The sequence below is a fragment of the Salmo trutta genome, chromosome 8 (assembly GCF_901001165.1).
Source record: "Salmo trutta chromosome 8, fSalTru1.1, whole genome shotgun sequence".
Classification (NCBI taxonomy): Eukaryota; Metazoa; Chordata; class Actinopteri; order Salmoniformes; family Salmonidae; genus Salmo; species Salmo trutta.
The window spans coordinates 23,172,877-23,193,491 of record NC_042964.1 but is presented as its reverse complement, the minus strand read 5'-3'; the positions used below and the strand labels follow the sequence as shown (position 1 = coordinate 23,193,491).

Genomic DNA, 20,615 nt, shown 5'->3' with positions numbered 1-20,615 from the left:
CACATCTACAGTATGTAACTAATGACAACAGGTTCATCCTAATGACCTAACACAGGAGATGTAACTACTGGATCTGATATAATGGTGCTTTTCCTGCAACATCTAGGTTGAACTGGAACGGTCCCCCCCCCCCCACACACACACACACACACACACAAGTTTTCTCAAAACAGTGTTACAGGTACACAAACTAACCCACACATCTTTTAACAAAGAGGGATTGGATTTTAGCTTTGGCTCTGTCTTTCTTTCTTTCTCTTTTTTGTTCTCTCCATCTTTCTCTCATCTTGAGCTCTTCCTCCTTTAGTCAGGGAAGAGGCGATCGCGGCAGACGTGGCAGCGAAGCATCGTGGCGATCTGATTGGTTAATTGGAGAGGGGCTGCTAGTCTCTGTGTCATGTGGTGAATGTTAGTGGAACGGGGCTGAGGCGGGGCGGAAGGGGTGGGAGGGGGGGTCGAGATGGTTGGAGTGCCAGGGGTCAAAGTGCAAAGGTCAGGGGTGATGACCTCACACTTTCTTAGGGGGAGGAGCCAACTTGATGATCTCGTCTTCAGAGGGTTGGCGAATGATATCTGAGGAGAGAGAAAGAGAAAGAAAAAAGAGTAACGTCTCAGTAAAAGTTGAATGTTTTTTTGGGCAGAGGGAATGCGTGTGAGCTTGGTGTCACACACACACACACACACACACACACACACCTTTGTATTTCTTGGCAGAGGGGATGCGTGTGAGCTTGGTGTCGATCTCGTCGTCCTCAGAGATCTTGAGTACGGTGGTGCGATACTCAATGACCCGGGTCAGCAGGTCTGGTCGTCGTGAGATCTCAAAGATGTGCTCGATGTACGACAGGTTATCTATAAGAAGGGCAACATAGCGTGACATTTTTGAGGTGCAAAACAGCAAAGATCTGTGCAAGAACACTAATTATAATATGAAAGTGATTTAATTTGGAACGTTTCTTAAACGTGCGTTACAAGATATTCGCTTGTGCCATGAAACAACCCTCCATCCCTCCCTCTCCTCCGTCCCCTTCCTCTCTCTGCGTCTCTCACACTGTGCCAGTTTGTCATTCTTCTCCTGGTCACTCTCCACTCCTAGAGCCCTATAAAATCTGTGTTGCGGAGAACGTTGACGGAATACCATTTAAACGGAATTCAACAATGTTCTAAAATGTATTGACCTTAATAGGAAATTAACTACATGTATTGAACTTCTCGAAAATGTGAAAATGTATGAATTTACCCAAGTAAATCATAAGACATGAACAAAATGCATCAGTGGTTCGTACGTTCCTGCAACTTCCTGAAACGGCACAGGAACGCCGAAGACTGTGTTTATGTGTGCGGTGCACGCATATATACGTTGTGTAGCCGTTAGCGATGATGATGCTAATGATAACATCTTCTGGTAGAGATGAAAAGGTTTGCCAAAAACCTTCTCAATTAAACTACAATTTAGCCTATGCCTATCTGGCAGAATGATATCATGATTATTTGCATCAATCCTGTGGCCATTTTGTTTTGCAAACTCTGCAATCATGTGAACTCTACAGAAACATCACTAACAAAACAACGGTCTCTGGCTGGTGTGCACATGAATTAAAGGGTAGCTACACCCCAAAATCGAAATTCCTTCGATTTTTACCAGACCTCAAAAGTGGTCTCCTGATGTGGTTTAAGCATTGTTGTGGAGTTTGGGAAAATTTGGGAAAAAAACTAAACGGAATCAGGCAAAAAATACAACAGATTTTATAGGGCCCTATACTCCCCTCCATCTCTCCCTCCCTACCTCCCTTCCTCCTCCTCCCTTCCCTTCCCAAATGTTGATTTGGGAAACCTGGAAAATGCTCCCTCTCTCACCCTGTGCCAGCTTTTCGTTTTTCTCCAGGTAGTTGAACCACTCCTTGGAGGAGGTGATTGTGTTGCTCTGGTCCTCTGTGATGTCCTCCTTGCAGGCTGACTTGAGTTGGTCCAAGTCCTCGTTGGTGATGTTCTCAGACAGGTCACTGAGCAAAGAACTGTACTCCGACATGGTCTGAGGGAGGGAGGGGAAGGGAGGGCAGGAAGGGAAAGAGAGAAGAGAGAGAGCTGTTAGCTAATTTTGAAAAAGTGACCCTTAAACACATACTTTGCATCAAAGTACGAGCGTGTGGCCACATTTCTTTAGTGTGTCAGTTTTCTCTTCTCTAGACATTACCCCTAACCACTGTCCTACAGTCAGTTGTATTTCCAACTCCCTAATGGTTAAGGTTTGGGTTGTGTAATCTGATCCTATATCTGTGGTTAGGGGAAACATCTCTCTATAGAGGAAGGGAGAAAAAGAGAGCGGCGAGAGCGAGAGAGAGAGAAAGAGAGCGAGATAGATAGAGAGCGAGAGAGAAAGAGAGAGCGAGATAGATAGAGAGCGAGAGAGAAAGAGAGAGCGAGATGGATAGATAAATAGAGAGAGAGAGAGAAGTAGAAAGATGAGAGAGAATGGGAGATAGAGAATAGAAGAGTAAGATAGAATGGGGAGCACAGAAGCAGTCCTTCTGTTGTATTGGATCTCTCCGGTAAAGTCAGGCAACTCTGCAGATTGGAGGCTGGAATGTGGCTATACTTACTACTGCCAGTAAGCCACACAAACATCAATACACTGTATGCGTCCGTGACTGTTAATATGACAATATTTAGCTGTTGAGGGACACTGTGGTGCCGATGTGACAATGCACCTGATAAGATTAGCCTCTGTGAAAGAGTGTATTTGATGTAGGTGATTGAGTTTTGAGTAACAGTGTGACAGTAACTGAGTGTTTTCTGTTTCCTGTGTGTGTGTGTGTGTGTGTGTGTGTGTGTGTGTGTGTGTGTGTGTGTGTGTGTGTGTGTGTGCTCTTGTGAAATGGCATCTACCTAAAATAAAAAATGAACGCACACGGCACACACACACACAGCTGTCTTGCCTTGAAAAGGAGAAGAAGAATTCTTGGTGGGTCTCTCCGAATGCGACTTGTGTGTGTGTATCAGAGGAGGCTGGTGTGAGGAGCTATAGGAGGACGGGCTCATTGTAATGGCTGGACTGGAATAAATGGAACGGTATCAAACACATCAAACATATGGAAACCAGATGTTTGACTCCGTTCCATCAATTCCATTCCAGCCATTACAATGAGCCCTTCCTCCTATAGCTCCTCCCACCAGCTCCACTGATGTGTATGTATGATTGACAGGGCTCAGGGATGACCTAAATACAAGAAGTGTCATACTCTCTTCTACCAGGAGAGGGCAGTGATCCATATACAGACCCAATGGTACACCTAACAGGACGCCCAATGGTGTCTCTCTGTGTGTGTGTGTGCGTGTGCGTGTGCGTGTGCGCGTGCGTGTCAGTCAATGGACGTGTCTTCTCCCTCCCCCTGTCATCTTTCTCATGACAGACACTGTTATACGGTCAGTTTGTGTCATTTTCCCTTAAATGGTGAAGGTTATGATAGGGTGTGGGTAAAATGAACCTAGATCTGTGACTCAGGGAGAGCAATATAATAACAGTGTGTTTTACTGGCCCTGCCGCCCCCCACCCCTCCAGCCACACATAGTCATTACCTTAAATGTTACGTTCATCTCCGCTCAATTCAAAGCAGTTTTTACTCAATAAAGAGAGAGTGTTGCGTGGGAGAATACACTCCTAGCCCCGGGTGAATGGAAAATGGTATGCAGTGCAGGTGTGTGTGTGTGTATTTGTTTAGATGAGTGTGAGTGCGTGCGTCAATGTGTCTGTGTCTGTCTGTCTGTCTGTCTGTCTGTCTGTCTGTCTGTCTGTGTGCCCTCTCTCCCTTTCCCTGTAACCCTAAAGGGTCTCTCTGTTGATCTATTCTATTACTTTCTAGTCTTTTTCTCTCCCCCTTATCTCTCTCTTTTTCTCCCCGTCTCACTCGCTCTCTCTGGTCTACATCTCTCTCTCTCTCTTCATGCCTCCTACCTCCCTCTTTCTTAACCCCCCCCCGTTCTCTAGGACGAGGCTGACACTGCTTCCACACATAGTAGGGCCACTGTCTCCATCACATTCTCATGAACACAAACATGCTTTTGTCTGCTGCTCTCCTCTGTCTCTCTCCCTCCACCCCTCCCTCCCTCTATCCTAGTGTGTGGAGGGTGAAGGGGGGAGAGAACGTCTGCTGGTCTCGTCTGTCTCTCTACCTCTCTCTCGCGCTCTCTCTCTCTCTCACTCCCTCCACCCCTCCATCCCAGTGTAAGGAGGGTGGAGAGGGGGGACAAGGACGCCAGCCTAGCCCAGGCAGCCCCTCTCCCCCGTGAGTAAACTCCTAAATCTACCCCCTGGCAACCATCTGGCCTAGCCCCAAGCAAAACAGGTTCCAACAGTATTCAAAGTAGTTTCAAACACTTTATCTGTGCTTCATTGAGCTTAACTGGCTTCATGGACCAAGAGAATAGTCTCAAATCTGTAATCCCCGCCCATCTGACACTAGGCAGGCTAGAGCAAAGTTATTGGAGTTTTGGAAAAGATTGTAAATAGTATTTGAACCCAGTTCTGGCTGTTCTAGAGCCTAGCACACCATATAGACTGTTCATTTGACTAGAGAGCAATGCCACTGTGCTATTATCCACCTCGCAAACAAGACCTACTGTTCTCACTCATATAGTTGAAGTCAGAAGTTTACATACACCTTAGCCAAATACATTTAAACTCAGTTTTTCACAATTCCTGACATTTAATCCTAGTAACAATTCCCTGTCTTTGGTCAGTTAGGATCACCACTTTATTTTAAGAATGTGAAATGTCAGAATAATAGTAGAGAGAGAATGATTTATTTCAGCTTTTATTTATTTCATCACATTCCCAGTGGGTCAGAAGTTTACATACACTCAATTAGTATTTGGTAGCATTGCCTTTAAATTGTTTAACTTGGGTCAAATGTTTCGGGTAGCCTTCCACAAGCTTCCCGCAATAAATTGGGTGAATTCTGGCCCATTTCTCCTGACAGAGCTGGTGTAACTGTGTAAGGTTTGTCGGCATCCTTGCTCGCACACGCTTTTTCAGTTCTGACCACAAATTTTCTATAGGATTGAGGTCAGGGCTTTGTGATGGCCACTCCAATACCTTGACTTTGTTGTCCTTAAGCCATTTTGCCACAACTTTGGAAGTATGTTGGGGTCATTGTCCATTTGGAAGACCCATTTGCGACCGAGCTTTAACTTCCTGACTGATTCCTTGAGATGTTGCTTCAATATATCCACATCATTTTCCCTCCTCATGATGGCATCTATTTTGTGAAGTGCACCAGTGTAACGGCCGTCGTTGAAGAGAGTAGACCAAGGCGCAGCGTGGATAGTGCTCATCATGAATTTATTACAGATAGAACACTTTAACCAAAAAAACAAGAAACCGACAGCCAAACAGTTCTGTCAGGTGCAAAACACTAAACCGAAATGAACTACCCACAAACCCCAAAGGAAAACAGGCTGCCTAAGTATGACTCCCAATCAGCGACAACGATGTACAGCTGTCCCTGATTGAGAGCCATACCAGGCCAAAACAAAGAAATACAAAGCATAGAAAAACGGACATAGAATGCCCACCCAAATCACGCCCTGACCAAACCTAAATAGAGACATAAAAAAGGCTCTCTCAGGTCAGGGCGTGACAACCAGTCCCTTCTGCAGCAAAGCACCCCCACAACATGATGCTGCCACCCCCGTGCTTCACGGTTGGGATGGTGTTCTTCGGCTTGCAAGCCTCCCCCTTTTCCTCCAAACATAACAATGGTCATTATGGCCAAACAGTTCTATTTTTGTTTCATCAGACCAGAGGACATTTCTACAAAAGTACAATCTTTGTCCCCATGTGCAGTTGCAAACCGTAGTCTGGCTTTTTATGACGGTTTGGAGCAGTGGCTTCTTCCTTGCTGAGCAGCCTTTCAGGTTATGTCGATAGAGGACTCATTTTACTGTGGATATAGATATTTTTGTACCTGTTTCCTCCAGCATCTTCACAAGGTCCTTTGCTGTTGTTTTGGGATTGATTTGCACATTTCACACCAAAGTGCGTTCATCTCTAGGAGACAGAACGCGTCTCCTTCTTGAGCGGTTTGACGGCTGCGTGGTCTCATGGTGTTTATACTTGTGTACTATTGTTTGCACAGCTGAACGTGGTACTTTCAGGCGTTTGGAAATTGCTCCCAAGGATGAACCAGACTTGTGGAGGTCTAAATTTCTTTTTCTGAGGTCTTGGCTGATTTCTTTTAATTTTCCCATCATGTCAAGCAAAGAGGCACTGAGTTTGAAGGTAGGCCTTGAAATACATCCACAGGCACACCTCCAATTGACTCAAATGATTAGCCTATCAGAAGCTTCTAAAGCCATGACATAATTTTCTGGAATTTTCCAAGCTGTTTAAAGGCACAATCAACTTAGTGTATGTAAACTTCTGACCCACTGTAATTGTGAAATAATCTGTCTGTAAACAATTGTTGAAAAAATGACTTGTGTCATGCACAAAGTAGATATCCTAACCGACTTGCCAAAACTATAGTTTGTTAACAAGAAATGTGTGGAGTGGTTGAAAAATGAGTTTTAATGACTCCAACCTAAGTGTATGTAAACTTCTGACTTCAACTGTACATGTGTACACGCACACAGGCAGGCATGCAGACACACGCTGTCAAGCACGCATGCACATACACAGACACATACAATTGTCACCGAGCTAAAGGAAATAGCGGGCAAACTATGAGGGTAAAAACATGCCTCACACACCTGTTGAGCCATATTTCTCACTGTAAGCCATGCAAGAGGGGGCAAAGTGAGAGCGATTGAGTATTTTCCTCTCTCTCCCTCTCTCTCTCGCGGTCCCCCTTTCTCTTTCTATCTGACTCCCCTCCCCCTCCCTCTCTCGCACTCTCTTTCCCTTTCTTTCGCTCTCTCTCTCTCTCTCTCTAGCGCCATCACTCTATTGCAATAGCTACTCGACCTTTGGATGCCTATTCTCTATTGCTGGGTGAGTGAGGGGTGTGCTCGTCAAATAGAGCTAAGGGACCTGTATGGTCCATTTGTGTGTGTGAGTTTGTGTGTGAGTCTGAGTGGGGGGCCCGTCACTGTCTGGCTAAACAGGCGGCACCATACACACCGACACAGACACTACACTGTTGTTAGAATAATCACCAACCTCTCCTTTATTGCCCCCCCCCCCCACACACACACATACACACCACTACTACTACCACCACTACCCAAACTCCATTCACTCTTCACACTGCTGAAGTTGCCATGGAGACCAGGCCCTGCTTTGTCTTTCAGCCCGGAGACTGTTACCTAGCGACCAGGGAAAGTTCCACTCTACCCCAGAAGCTCCTGGTGCGAGAGAGAGAGAGAAGGAAAGAGAGAGAGAGAGAGAGAGCGAGAGAGAGAGAGTGAGAAAGGGATAGCGGGATAGAGAGACAGAAGGAGAGGGAGAGAAAGAGTAGAGTGTTGAGCTTTTGAATGTGACAACATGGTGCCAATGTGACTATGGTGACAACGTCTGACTAATGTCAACACAGACACACAGACACTCACACTAACACACAGGCTCACTGTTCAACAGGTCCATGACAAATATATTTTTAACTTAGACCCCTCCATTAAACTATCTCTGCTTTAACCATGGTGTGTGTGGGGGGGGAGGGGGGGGGGGCAAAAACGTGATCTTTCCATGTAACCATGACAACCACGTTACTGTGAGCTGCAAAAATCACTCTGACCGGGATTTAGGAAGGGAATAAAATACCTCAATTTCTCTCTCTCGCTCTTTCTACCGCTATCCCTCCCTCTCAGTCGACCTGTGTTATCTCCTTTTCTCTAATCTGCCTCTCTCTCTCACGCTCTCTTTACCCCCACTTCCTCTGTTATCTGCCTCTCTCTCTCCCCCTCTCACTATTTTGCCCCTGTTTTGTTTCACAGGGCATGATGACATGGCTCCCTCCCTCCCTCCCTCCTCCCCTCTCACTTTCAGTATCTCTATGCCTGCTTTGTTGTCTCTCTATCAGTCGTTCTCTTGAATCTCTCACTCACTATTACAAACCTCACTTCTCCGATATCTTTTCTAAACTCAATCCCTCCATTCCAGCCCCACTTTTCCTCTCGACTACAGTATTACAGTCACCTCGTAAAAATGATTGGCACCCTTGATAAAGATGAGTAAAAAAAATACTGGCTCAAATAGATAATATAAATTCTGAGCTATATTGTATGGTCAAAAAACCTGGACAGTTATATTATTTTATACTAATAAAATTGTTTAGAGAAAGAGATTTTATTGAACAAGTAATCCTTTTTATCTCAAAATGATAGGTGTCAAAATGATTGGCACCCCTGTTTTCAATACTTCGTGCAACCTCCCTTTGCGAGGATAATGACACTTAGCCTTTTTACAGTATATAATGTTTTTCAGATTGGAGAACACATTGGGAGGAATCTTAGACCATTCCGCCATACAGAATATTTCTTCAATTCAAACCACAGGTTTTCAATGGGGTTGAAATCCGGAGACTGGTATGGCCATTTTCAAAATGAAATAACCATTTCTTTGTGGATTTTGATGTGTACTTGGGGTCGTTGTCTTGCTGGAAGATCCACTTGAGGCCAAGAATCAGCCTCCAAGCAGAGGCAACCAGGTTTTCGGCTAAAATATCCTGGTAATGGGTAAAGTTCATGATGCCATTGACCTTAACAAGTTAACAGGTGCCCCAGGACCAATGCAAGCAAAACAACCCCATAACATCAATGATTCATCACCATATCTTACAGTAGTTATGAGGTCCTTTTCTGCATATGCATCGTTCTTTTAATGCCAAACCCACCGCTGGTTTGCGTAGCCATAGAGCCCTATTTTTGTCTCATCTGACCATAGCACCGGTTCCAATCCAAGTGCCAATGCCGTTTAGCAAACTCCAGGTGTTTACATTTGTTGTTGCGCTTATAGGCTTTTTTGCCTAGCAACTCTTCCAAAGAGCCTATTGGCATGGGGGTGGCGTCTAACTGTAGTTTTGGAATCTTGGTGACCCCAAGATGCCACCAAGTTCTGTTATTCTCCAACTGTGGCCCGAACCATCTTCCTCAGTATACGTGGGACAAGATACAAATGCGTCCTTTACCAGGCAAGTTTACCACTGTTCCAGTGGTTTTAAACATCTTAATTACTGCCCTAATAGCGGTATCTTTTTTTTGTTGCCGTTTAAAATTTTTTTTTTACCCATTGCCTGATTTATGAAAATCCACAACCATATGTCTCTTTTCGTTTGTGAATTCCTTGCCTTTCACAATGGTGACGGAGGACAAATGGATTTCACATGCGTATTACCTCTTTTATATCCCAATGAAACAGGAAGCCATGGAAGGCCACAATACATTTCCTTAAAGCGGCAATCAGCAGTAGAAACAATAATTAAGCATTGTTTCAGTAAAAAGCTGAGAAATGTGGCTGGAGAAATGTAACCACTCTCAAATATATTTTACAGAGCTATGGGTGCAAGGACTGACCATCCATTATATTACAATTATAGGTTTAACCATGTTTTGAGGCTATATATATATATATATTTTACACTTACTTTGTTTACAAACATTTTAGTAAAACAAGCTTATACAGTGCATTTGGAAAGTATTCAGACCACTTTAATTTTTCCACATTTTGTTACGTTACAGCCTTATTCTAAAATTGATTAAATCGTTTTTTTCTCCTCATCAATCTACACACAATACCCCAGAATGACAAAGCAAAAACAGTTGACATTTTGGCACATTTATTAAATATAAAAAACAGAAATACTTTATTTACAGACCCTTTGCTATGAGACTCAAAATTGAGCTGAGGTGTATCCTGTTTCTATTGATCATCCTTGAGATGTTTCTACACATTGTTTTGCAAATGTATAATACAATTTAAACGGAAATAAACGGAAATATTTACATAAGTATTCAGATCCTTTACTCAGTCTTCCTGGATATGACGCTACAAGCTTGGCATACCAAGCTCTGTAGATCCTCTGCCAGGTTAGAGCGGGATCGTCGCTGCACAGCTATTTTTAGGTCTCTCCTGAGATGTTCAAGTACGGGCTCTGGCTGGGCCACTCAAGGTCATTCAGAGACTTGTCCCGAAGCCACTCCTGCATTGTCTTGGATGTGTGCTTAGGGTCGTTGTCCTGTTGGAAGGTGAAGCACTCTGGAGTAGGTTTTCATCAAGAATCCCTCTGTACTTTGCTCCGTTCATCTTTACCTTGATCCTGACTACTCTCTCATCCCCAAAGCATGATGCTGCCACCACCATGCTTCACCGTAGGGATGGTATTAGCCAAGTGATGAGCGGCACCTGGTTTCCTCCAGACGTGATGCTTGGCATTCAGGCCAAATAATTCAATCTTGGTTTCATCAGACCAGAAAATCTGGTGGTCTGAGAATCCTTTAGGTGCCTTTACGTGCCTTTTGGCAAACTCCAAGCGGGCTGCCAAGTGGACTGTTAGGTGCCTTTTACTGAGGAGTGGCTTCCGTCAGGCCACTCTACCATAAAGGCCTGATTGGTGGAGTGCTGCAGAGATGGTTGTCTTCTGGAAGGTTCTACCACCTCCACAGAGAAACACTTGAGCTCTGTCAGAGTGATCATCAGGTTCTTGGTCGCCTCCCTGACCAAGGCCCTTCTCCCCCGATTGCTCAGTTTGGCTGTGCGGCCAGCTCTAGGAAGAGTCTTGGTGGTTCCAAATGTCTTCCATTTAAGAATGATGGAGGCCACTGTGTTCTTGGGGACCTTCAATGCTGCAGAAATGTTTTGGTACCCTTCCCCAGATCTGTGCCGAGACACAATACTGTCTCGGAGCTCTACGGACAATTCCTTCAACCTCATGGCTTGGTTTTTCCTCTGACATGCACTGCCAACTGGGGGACCTTATATAGACAGGTGTGTGCCTTTCCAAATCATGTCCAATCAATTGAATTTACCACAGGTGGACTCCAATCAAGTTGTAGAAACATCTCAAGGATGATCAATGGGAACAGGATGCATCTGAGCTCAATTTTGAGTCTCATAGCAAAGGGTCTGAATACTAAAATCCTGTTTTCATTTTGTCATTATTCGGGTATTGTGTGTAGATTGATGAGGAAAAACATGTATTTCATCAATTTTAGAATAAGGCTGTAAGGTATCAAAATGTGGAAAAATGAAGGGCTGAATACTTTCCGAATGCGCTGTATTTTGGGTTCTGATGGGGTACATCAGTTGAACTAAGCTCATGAGGTATTTATAAGTTATGTTCTTCAAGAATCAATGGGTACATATCATCAATTTATACGTCCAAAAATCAATGTAGCAACTGCTGATTGCCCCTTTAAGATGAGATGAAAAACTTAAACCTTTATGCAGATTGAATTTTGTTTGATTTTATCGATTAGAATCTTTAGAGGTGCCAATCATTTTGACACCTATCTTTTTTAGATACAAAATGATTACTTGTTAAACAAAATCTCTTTCTCCGGCTAATTATATTTGTATAAAATTATATAATTTTCTATATTTTCTGAGCATACAATATAGCTCAGTATTGTATTATTTATTTTATACAGTCTTGTTTGCTGATCTTTATCAAGGGTGTCAATAATTTTGGAGGTGACTGTAAACTGTCCCATCTTGTGACGCTACCCAAAACAAACATAAACAATGTGTCACAGCACATCTCTGTTCTCTGTTGATACACCCTGGTGATCCCTGCTGGGCTAACGTCTAAACACAGACCTACTCCGTCCAAACTGCTGTGCACAGGACTGGTGGTCAGCTTAAATTAAAATAAGACTATTATTTGGTTATACTACTGTATATTTACATTATTATGACATGGTGTTTTCTGTAAAATCTGATTAATAATTCTTGATTTATGAGTAATTCCTAATTTAGGCTCTGTTCTAATTCAAATTCATCAGCGGTTTGAGTTGACTTGGGAATCAATGTTCAGGGATTCATCGGATAACATTGAGGAGTTTACCACATCAGTCACCGGCTTCATTAATAAGTGCATCGATGATGTTGTCCCCACAGTGACCGTACGTACATATCCCAACCAGAAGCCATGGATTGCAACATCTGAGCTAAAGGGTAGAGCTGACGCTTTCAAGGAGTGGGACACTAATCTGGACGCTTATAAGAAATCCCACTACGCCCTCCGATGAGCCATCCAACAGTCAAAACGTCAATACAGGGCTAAGATTGAATCGTACTACGCTGCCGCTGATGCTGGTTGGATGTGGCAGGGCTTGCAAACTATAACGGATTACAAAGAGAAACCCAGCTGCGAGCTGCCCAGCGACTTGAGCCTACAGTGGTTCCTTCTTTAAAAGTCGTGTCATACTGCGGCACACCTTGCGTGCTGCCGCAGCATTCTGTGGCACGTCATTTAATTATCAGCCATGTTTTTCTGTTACTGCAAGTTATTGCTAGTTTGACCACCAGAGGACATCTTTGAGAAGCATTTGATAGTATTCCGTATTGGCATTACCAGAGAATTGAAAACCTTTTTTGTATTAACATAGTATATGGGAGTGATTTTAAGACATTTGGCTTAATTAATTTGATTAATATTATGGTGTTTCTATTCAGAGAAAAACGAAACCCTTTGGGTTTCTATTAGGATGGAATGGAAAATATGTCGCTGTACAACTTGACGGTCGGGAGTAGGCTACAGGATTGGAGGATTCTAAATTGTTTGCTTCATTAGACAACTTTGTTCTAATATTTCTGTAAATCAGTGATATGTATTCCTATAGTAATTCGTTATGGATCCATAACTATAATCAACATCTGCATTTTGAGTATTTTTTATCATTATTTTATTAATGAAATGTGTTTATTTGTTTATTAGGCTACTGTGCAGTCTACAGTACATACTGTAGAAAAAAAGGGGAAAGTGCCTAATTCCTTACATAAGGGAGAGCAGGCAATGTCTGTACTACAGAATGCAGGGCATGCGGGAGACCAGTGTTATTTCATAGTTATGTCTTCACTATTATTCTACAATGTAGAAAATAGTAAAAATAAAAAAAAATCCTGGAATGAGTAGGTGTGTCCAAACTTTTGACTGGTACTTGCTTAATTAATTAGATTAATATTATGTTTTTTTCTATTCCAAGATGGAACGGAAAATATGACGCTGTACGTGACGGTCGGCTGGGCTATTTAGCTCAAGAATCCCCGCAGGGCACGAGGAAGGAGTAGGCTGTCCTTGTAAATAAGAATTTGTTCTTAACTACTGACTTGCCTAGTTAAATAAAGGTTACACTAAGAGCGTAACATTTCTGCACCCTAATTTTCTAATTCTTGTCTAACCAATACACAAATGGAGATTAAGTGAAAATAAAAATCTTATTGATTTGTCAAGACTAGTTCCCATGCTTGCCTCAGAGTAGTGCAAAACAGTGCTAAAATAGTTGTAGGCTTTTGCTTCTAACTTTTATATGCTCTTTAAATAAATAAGACCTACACCATTTTTAACAGCACATTACTCAACACTAGTGAGACTCATTTTACCTGTGGTAGGCTTACAGCATATCGAAAAATATATTTTTCAATGATGTGACTCTCCGCCAATAATTACATTTTGAGGACTAAATTAATATCTAAGGGGCATTTTCCGTTAGATATTCTCAGATATTCTCACAAAGCCTAAGGGGATTTTAAATCATTCTAAATTAATTCATTAATAATAATAATCTCTTTGTTTAAAAGTAACGATATTTTGGATATTCGTTTTCATTTAACCTAGAGTGAGTGAGAAAAAGGCCATTCTTGGACATAGGGTAAGACATTCTCACTAATTTGTAAATAAAGCCAGTTTGTTATTTAGAATGATTTATTTCTGGAGAAACCTAACTTGATTATTTAGCAGACATCACTTGCTTATATTCAGCCAACACATATCTTAAGAATATCATGGAATATTTGAACAAGTAATTTGTCATGGATCCATAACTAAATAAACAGCATTTTGAAAGAGTATTTTTATCATTATTTTATTAACGATAGCATAAAGATGCTGATGAAGAAATACAGTATTGTACACTATAATGTTATACATTTGGATAATAAAGCATTGAAAGCATTTTGAAGATATAAGCCACCTGCATTTGTTTTTTAGGCTACTGTGCCTAAAAGGCTACTGTATCTGGCAAGTAAACATAGCATATAGTACATCATGTAGTAAACATGGGAAAGTGCCTAATTCCTTACATAAGGGAGAGCAGGCCATGTCCAGTCTTTCTCGGTGACCTCAAGTACTCATTAACTCTATCTTTAATGCTTTTTTCGGGTTGCATCAGTCATGGACGGAAACTTCTGAGACACAGTATTAATGATGAACACGGAGGTTCACTGGAAAGCCACCTTTGCCTCGGGATCCATCTCAGTTTGTATTCTATGCCCACTCGTTGTATCTCTCTTCGGTTACACATCCTTAGAATAGCAGAACAGCATAATGGTCTGGGCGGCCCTCGCTGTGCCTGGTGAGCAGTTGGTCAAGTTCTGTTGTCAGAAGAGGAATGGAAATGTCAGGGTGAACCGACGCCCTGACGAATCCGCCACGTATGTTGACTCTGCCTGTCAGAGGTGGAGTTCCAGAGCTCACAGGTGTGCCTGGCATGGATTGTGACTCTATCTCGTTCCTCGCCCTATTCAATGCGTCATTCTCCACCTGAATCTCCGCAAATGCCGCCTGACTCTCCGCTAATGAGGAGTGACTCTCCGCCAAAACCGCCTGGCTCTGGACCAATGCATCAGCTGTCGCCCGTATCTCTGCCCTCAGAGAATGTTTCTCTTTCTGATGGCTTGCCTTCAATGACTTGCTCTCGGTCTTCAAAGTTTGAATCTCACCCATGAGCACCTTCATCAGATGAGCAGAATGGTACCGCCCTGAGCCCTCTTCGATTACAGTGGCCTATGATAGAAACGGTAGATCAATTAAGAATGAAAAGTGACCCCAACACACAAATGCTGTGTACACATTTTAAGAATTTAGCTTAACTAACCGCTTTCTTGGCAACCATCCATTTTTTCAGTGCTGCCTGTTGTCCAGCCCTTTGTCCACTGATCTCCACGGATGGTTGTCGGCATGGTCGTAAGCTCTGCAAAAACACGTTCACGTTTTTAGTACACAATTATCTATTTTATTACACAGTATGCCTACACATTGATAGGCTACATACCTTCTTTTTTTAAATATAAAATGCTCTGAAACCAAAATACCTTTAGTTTTGGTGATCCTCTCAGCTCCGGCTCATTTTCAAGTCTTCTGGTGGTTACAGTCCTAACCCTGGAACGGGTAGCACCATAGAAAGAAGCTGGCTTGATGAAAACGATGTCCATTTCGTCTCTTTGGTCGCAATGTCATTTTTTTTTAGAATAACAGCTCGTTTTTGAATGGTAACTGTGTTCTGGGTGGAGTTTTGTGCGGGGTGATGAAAGGAGGAAACATCACTCTAATTACAGTCAGAAGACACTTGAAGAAACTTGCGTGGACTTATGGAAAGGCTCAGTAAGACATTTTTTATATATATGTATATCATTTTTTTTAAATGATCAGAACATTAACCATGTGTGTTTGCTTGTTTTGTACTGTAGTTTCGACCCAATGATTTGTCTGACAAACAAAGAACTTTGCGTCCTGCAAGCCAGGGCATGGATCAAAGCTGGCAAGACATTCAATAATGTCATCTTCACAGACTAATCAACCGTGGCTCTTGAGCAATTTGCTCAAAATTGCTACAGAAAAAAAGGAAGAAGATCAAGCAAGCCGAGTCCCAAGCATCCCCTCAACTCAATGTGTGGGTGGCAATTTCTTGCCAGGGACCAGGCCCATATTTGATTTTTGATGGTAAGTTTGGCTATTTACAAAGCAAAAGGTACATAAAATATTGTAGCCTACACCTCACGGACTGTTATGTGTTCCACAATAATTCCCTCTTGCCTCCTTTTTCAGGTATCATGGCTCGAGATTTCTTTGAAATCAACAAGAGATATGCTGGACCCTATGTCAGAGAGGTGTTTCTGGGTACACATCGGTAGGATTTTAGCAATATTTTGTTAGGTTTAGGCCTATTTACATGTATATTTCTATTACTTTACCTAATTTTGGCTGTTAGGCTAAATTGATTTTTTTCGTCTCCAATTGCAGACAATGACCCAAAACACAATGCCGCCCGGGTTTGCATTGCAAATGAGGGCATAAACTGGGTCAAGACGCCAGCAGAGTAAGTAGACCTTTATGTAGTAAAATTAAATAAATAAAAGACCTACAACACCTACGGTAGGCCTACAGTATATCTAAATATGTTTTTCTAATCTCTACATGTAGGTCTCCTGATTTAAACCAGATCGAACTTGTTTGGCATCAACTGAAAACATTCATCCGTATCTCTGCCAAGCCGACAAGCAAAGATTAACTGGTCAAGGCCATCAAGATGTTTTGGCTAGAGAAATTGACGATACAACAAATACATTGATCATCTCAGCAAGGTTTTACCTGTGATCGTGGATCTGGGTGGAAGTGTGACTAAAATGTAGTTTATATAAACATCCGCATTTGAATGTCTTTTTTCTATTTATTTTACTTTATTAATGAAAGCATAAAGATGTTGATGAAGAAATACTGTAGTGCTGTTTTGAGTTATAAATGTAACACTTTAGAGTACTTAAGCATCGAATATATTTAAAGTTGAAGGATTTTCACAACAGTAGCCGGGTTGTAAAAAGTCTATTGTCCTGGAAACATTTGCATGATGGGCTACACCTGCTACAGTTGTGAAAAACAAGTGTTTGAAAACCTGTTTTCAAAATGCCTCCAGTTGTCCATCACTACTGTAAATAAAGATATCTTGTTTACATCTTGTTTACATTCTTTATTGTGTCACACATCATTTGTATCTACCTTTCCAATTACTTTTAGAGTTTGGGATTTACAAATGTGCACTTTTAATTATCAGTTACATTGTTTTATTTAGAACGTGCAGACTTTTTTTTCTTTAAATTATCGTTTTATGTAGGATGCTACATTTTTGACCAGTTGCAATTGTAAGTAGGCCTAATAAAAAAAATCCTACTTCTATTAGGCTGTTAAGCCTCATAGCCTACCTCAGCCAGTTAAGTTATTTTATATAGGTCTAGGCTCCAAAGAAATAGACTCCAATTAAGCCCTCTTGCTGTTTGTAAAGTCAAATTAAAATGAAGATTTTTGTTGAAATGAATTGCTCGACTGGTGTAGGTTTTCTCCATCTGTTGGTGTCCAACACTTGCATAACAAGTTAGCTATATTTTCAGCACCAGCCACTGTTCATCTCCTATTGATTGCACTGCGGTAGCCGGCAGTTGTTTTTTAAATTGAATCTTTACTTAACTAGGCAAGTCAGGTAAGAACAAATTCTTATTTACAATGACGGCCTACCCCGGCCAAACCCGGATGACGCTGGGCCAATTGAGCGCCACCCTATGGCACTCCCAATCACAGTCGGATGTGATACAGCCTGAATTCGAACCAGGGACTGTAGTAAAGCCTCTTGCACCGAGATCCAGTGCCTTAGACCGCTGCGCCACTATATATATACAGTATATATATTTTTCTGAACGTTTACCGTGTGTAGCTATAGACGTTGTAGGTAGATGTGGAAAGATAGATACACATGATTCGTTGCAAGCTGGGGAGGAGGGGGTGGTTTCACACCTAGCTAAAGTTGGGGAGGGGGTTCACACCTAGCTCGTTTATTAGACAATTCTTTAGTAAAGGTAGAATAGTCTATTGTTCAGCTAATAGCCCACTTTTTCCCCTTTCCACATGTTAAAGATTCCAATTGATAAAGTGTTTTTAGCCACAATCGGCCCCAACCCCAAATAACACATTTGGGCACAGTCGATAGTGTGCTGGACTTCAGGCTAGAATTTTGAGGGTTCGAAACCTGCTCTCTGCTTGTTTCATTACATTATTATGCCTGGTCTCAAAGCAAATAGCCTGGATTGTTACTCCCATCTCGTTCCTCGCTCTCTTCCACGCGTCATTCAGCACGCTTGTGGGCATGCTGGCAGAATGTACTGTTTTTTATTCTGTATATATGAATTACAAATCAGCCTTTACTTAAATCATGTTTCTAGTCTATTGCATAGTTACAAGGTGTAATCATTGATGTCCCCGGAGCAGGAGTGGTAAACACTGTTGAAGTGTATCATTGTAATACATACATGCAGACACAGCATCATTCAAAGAATGGAGTTTGATACACCTGGTATTGGATATGACTGGAAAAAAACTTGCTAAATAGCGATTTTCGTAAATTATGACAAAAAATATGCACAATCCTTTATCTCTACATTAACTAACATATTCCTCTCAATTGTAAATGTTTTGCTTGACTCGTTATGACGCTATAACTACTTACATTGGCTTCCCCCGTAATGTTTTGTCAGCCATCTTTGCTGAAGAAAGTCACCAGGGACAGGTGGCTCGCGTCAAATTCGTCATTGGAACCACTCGATATGATTGGTCATATCAAAACCTTGGGACCCAAATGCATAGTGAATGCTCTAACTCCCCCTTGTGGTGGTCTGGAGCAATGAAGCCGTGATGCTGGGTACATCTAAGTCCCGCGGTTTAAGCTCACAACTTTTAAAGGAGGAACCACTGTACCAGACAAGCTAAATTCCTTCTATACTGGCTTTGAGGCAAGCAACACTGAAACATGCATGAGAGTACCAGCTGTTCTGGACGACTGTGTGATCTTGCTCTCCATAACCGATGTGAGTGAGACCTTTAAACAGGTTAACATTCACAAGGCCGCGTGGCCAGACGGATTACCAGGACGTGTACTCAGAGCAAGCGCTGACCAGCTGGCAAGTGTCTTCACTGACATTTTCAACCTCTCCCTGACCCAGTCTGTAATACATACACGTTTCAAGCAGAACACCATAGTCCCTGTGTCCAAGAACGCCAAGGTATCCTGTCTAAATGACTATCTGTAGCCTTGAAATGCTTTGAAAGGCGGGTCATGGCTCACACCAACACCATCAACACATCAACACCCAGACACTCCAATTCACATACTACTCCAACAGATCCACAGATGATGCAATCTCTATTGCACCTCACACTGCCCTCTACCACCTGGGCAAGAGAAGCACCTATGTGAGAATGCTGTTCATTGACTATAGCTTAACGTTCAACACCATAGTTCCCTCCAAGCTCATCACTAAGCTCAGGACCATGGGACTGAACACCTCCCTCTACAGCTGGATCCTGGACATCCTGACAGGCCACCCCCAGGTGGTGAGGGTAGGCAACAACACATCTGCCATGCTGACCCTCAACATGGGGGTCCCTCAGGGGTGTGTGCTTAGTCCCCTCCTGTACTCCCTGTTAACCAACGACTTCGTGGCCTCGCACAACGCCATCATCATCATTAAGTTTGCTGACGACATGACGTGCTTGGCCTGATCACAGATGACGATGAGAGTTAAATAAAGGTTAAATAAAAAATAATTTAAAAAAAGATTTGGCATGGGCCCTCAGATCCTCAAAAAGTTCTACAGCTGCAACATTGAGAGAATCTGGCTTCATCACCGCTTAGTATGGCAACTGCTTGGCATCCGACTTCAAGGCCCTAAAGAGGGTAGTACGTACGGCCCAGTACATCTCTGGGGCCGAGCTCCCTGTCATTCAGGACCTCTTTAGCAGGCAGTGTCAGAGGAAGGCCCTAAAAATTGTCAAAGACTACAGCCACCCAAGTCATAGACTGTTTTCTCTGCTACCGCACAGCAAGCGGTACCGATGGACCAAGTCTGGAACCAACAGGACACTGAACACCCCTAAATAGTTAGTCCGGTAGCTATTGGTTAGCTATTTAACTATCTTCATTGACCCTTTTTGCACAAACTATTTTGACTCATCTCATACGCTGCTGCTTCTGTTTATTATCTATCTTGTTGCCTATTCACATTGTACTTACATATCTACCTCAATTACTTCATACCCTTGCACATCGACTCGGTACTGGTACCCCGTGTATATAGCTAAGTTATTGTTACTCACTGTGTATTTATTCCCTGTGTTATTATTTGTTATATATTTTCTCTTTTCTTTTCTCTATATTGTTTGGAAGGGCCCGTAAGTAAGCATTTCACTGTAAGTCTACACCTGTTGTTTACGAAGCTTGTGACAAATACAATTTGATTTGAATTAAGCATAGCATTGTCATATGAATGCATGCATGCGCCCACCCGCACACCAAATTAAGATGCGATCTCACCACAGGTGACACACCACCCTTCAGGGCACGCCATCCCCCTCTCCTCTCCTCCTTTCCTCTCTTTCTCCACACTTCTTTTTTAAATCTCTCCCACATCTATAGCCTCTGACACTCTCTACCTCCCTCACATTCTCCCTGCCTTCCAACCGCCTCTACTCTACTCCTCTCCTCCTTTCCTCCACTCCTACTCTGATCATCTCTCTCTCTCTCCCTCCCTCCCTCCCTCCCTCCCATCCATCCCTGCCTTTCAATTGCCTTCCTGCTCAGCGACAGGATTTAAAGCTCCATCCAACAAGTCTTTAAAACCAATATGTTCCCCTTCCCTCCAA

At 42.5% G+C, this 20,615-nt stretch overlaps 1 protein-coding gene across 1 annotated transcript in view; it reads right to left on the bottom strand.

The window, feature by feature from the left end:
- Positions 1–393: 393 nt before the first annotated feature.
- Positions 394–20,615, bottom strand: part of LOC115198529 (astrocytic phosphoprotein PEA-15) — a 55,846-nt gene continuing 35,624 nt past the window's right edge. The window contains exons 2-4 of the mRNA XM_029760514.1: positions 1,858–2,032; positions 697–852; positions 394–573 (exon numbers count right to left, since the gene is read on the bottom strand). Coding sequence (XP_029616374.1) covers positions 509–573; positions 697–852; positions 1,858–2,029 — 393 coding nt within the window. The 5' untranslated portion in view covers positions 2,030–2,032 and the 3' untranslated portion in view covers positions 394–508. The remainder of the gene's footprint in view (positions 574–696; positions 853–1,857; positions 2,033–20,615) is intronic.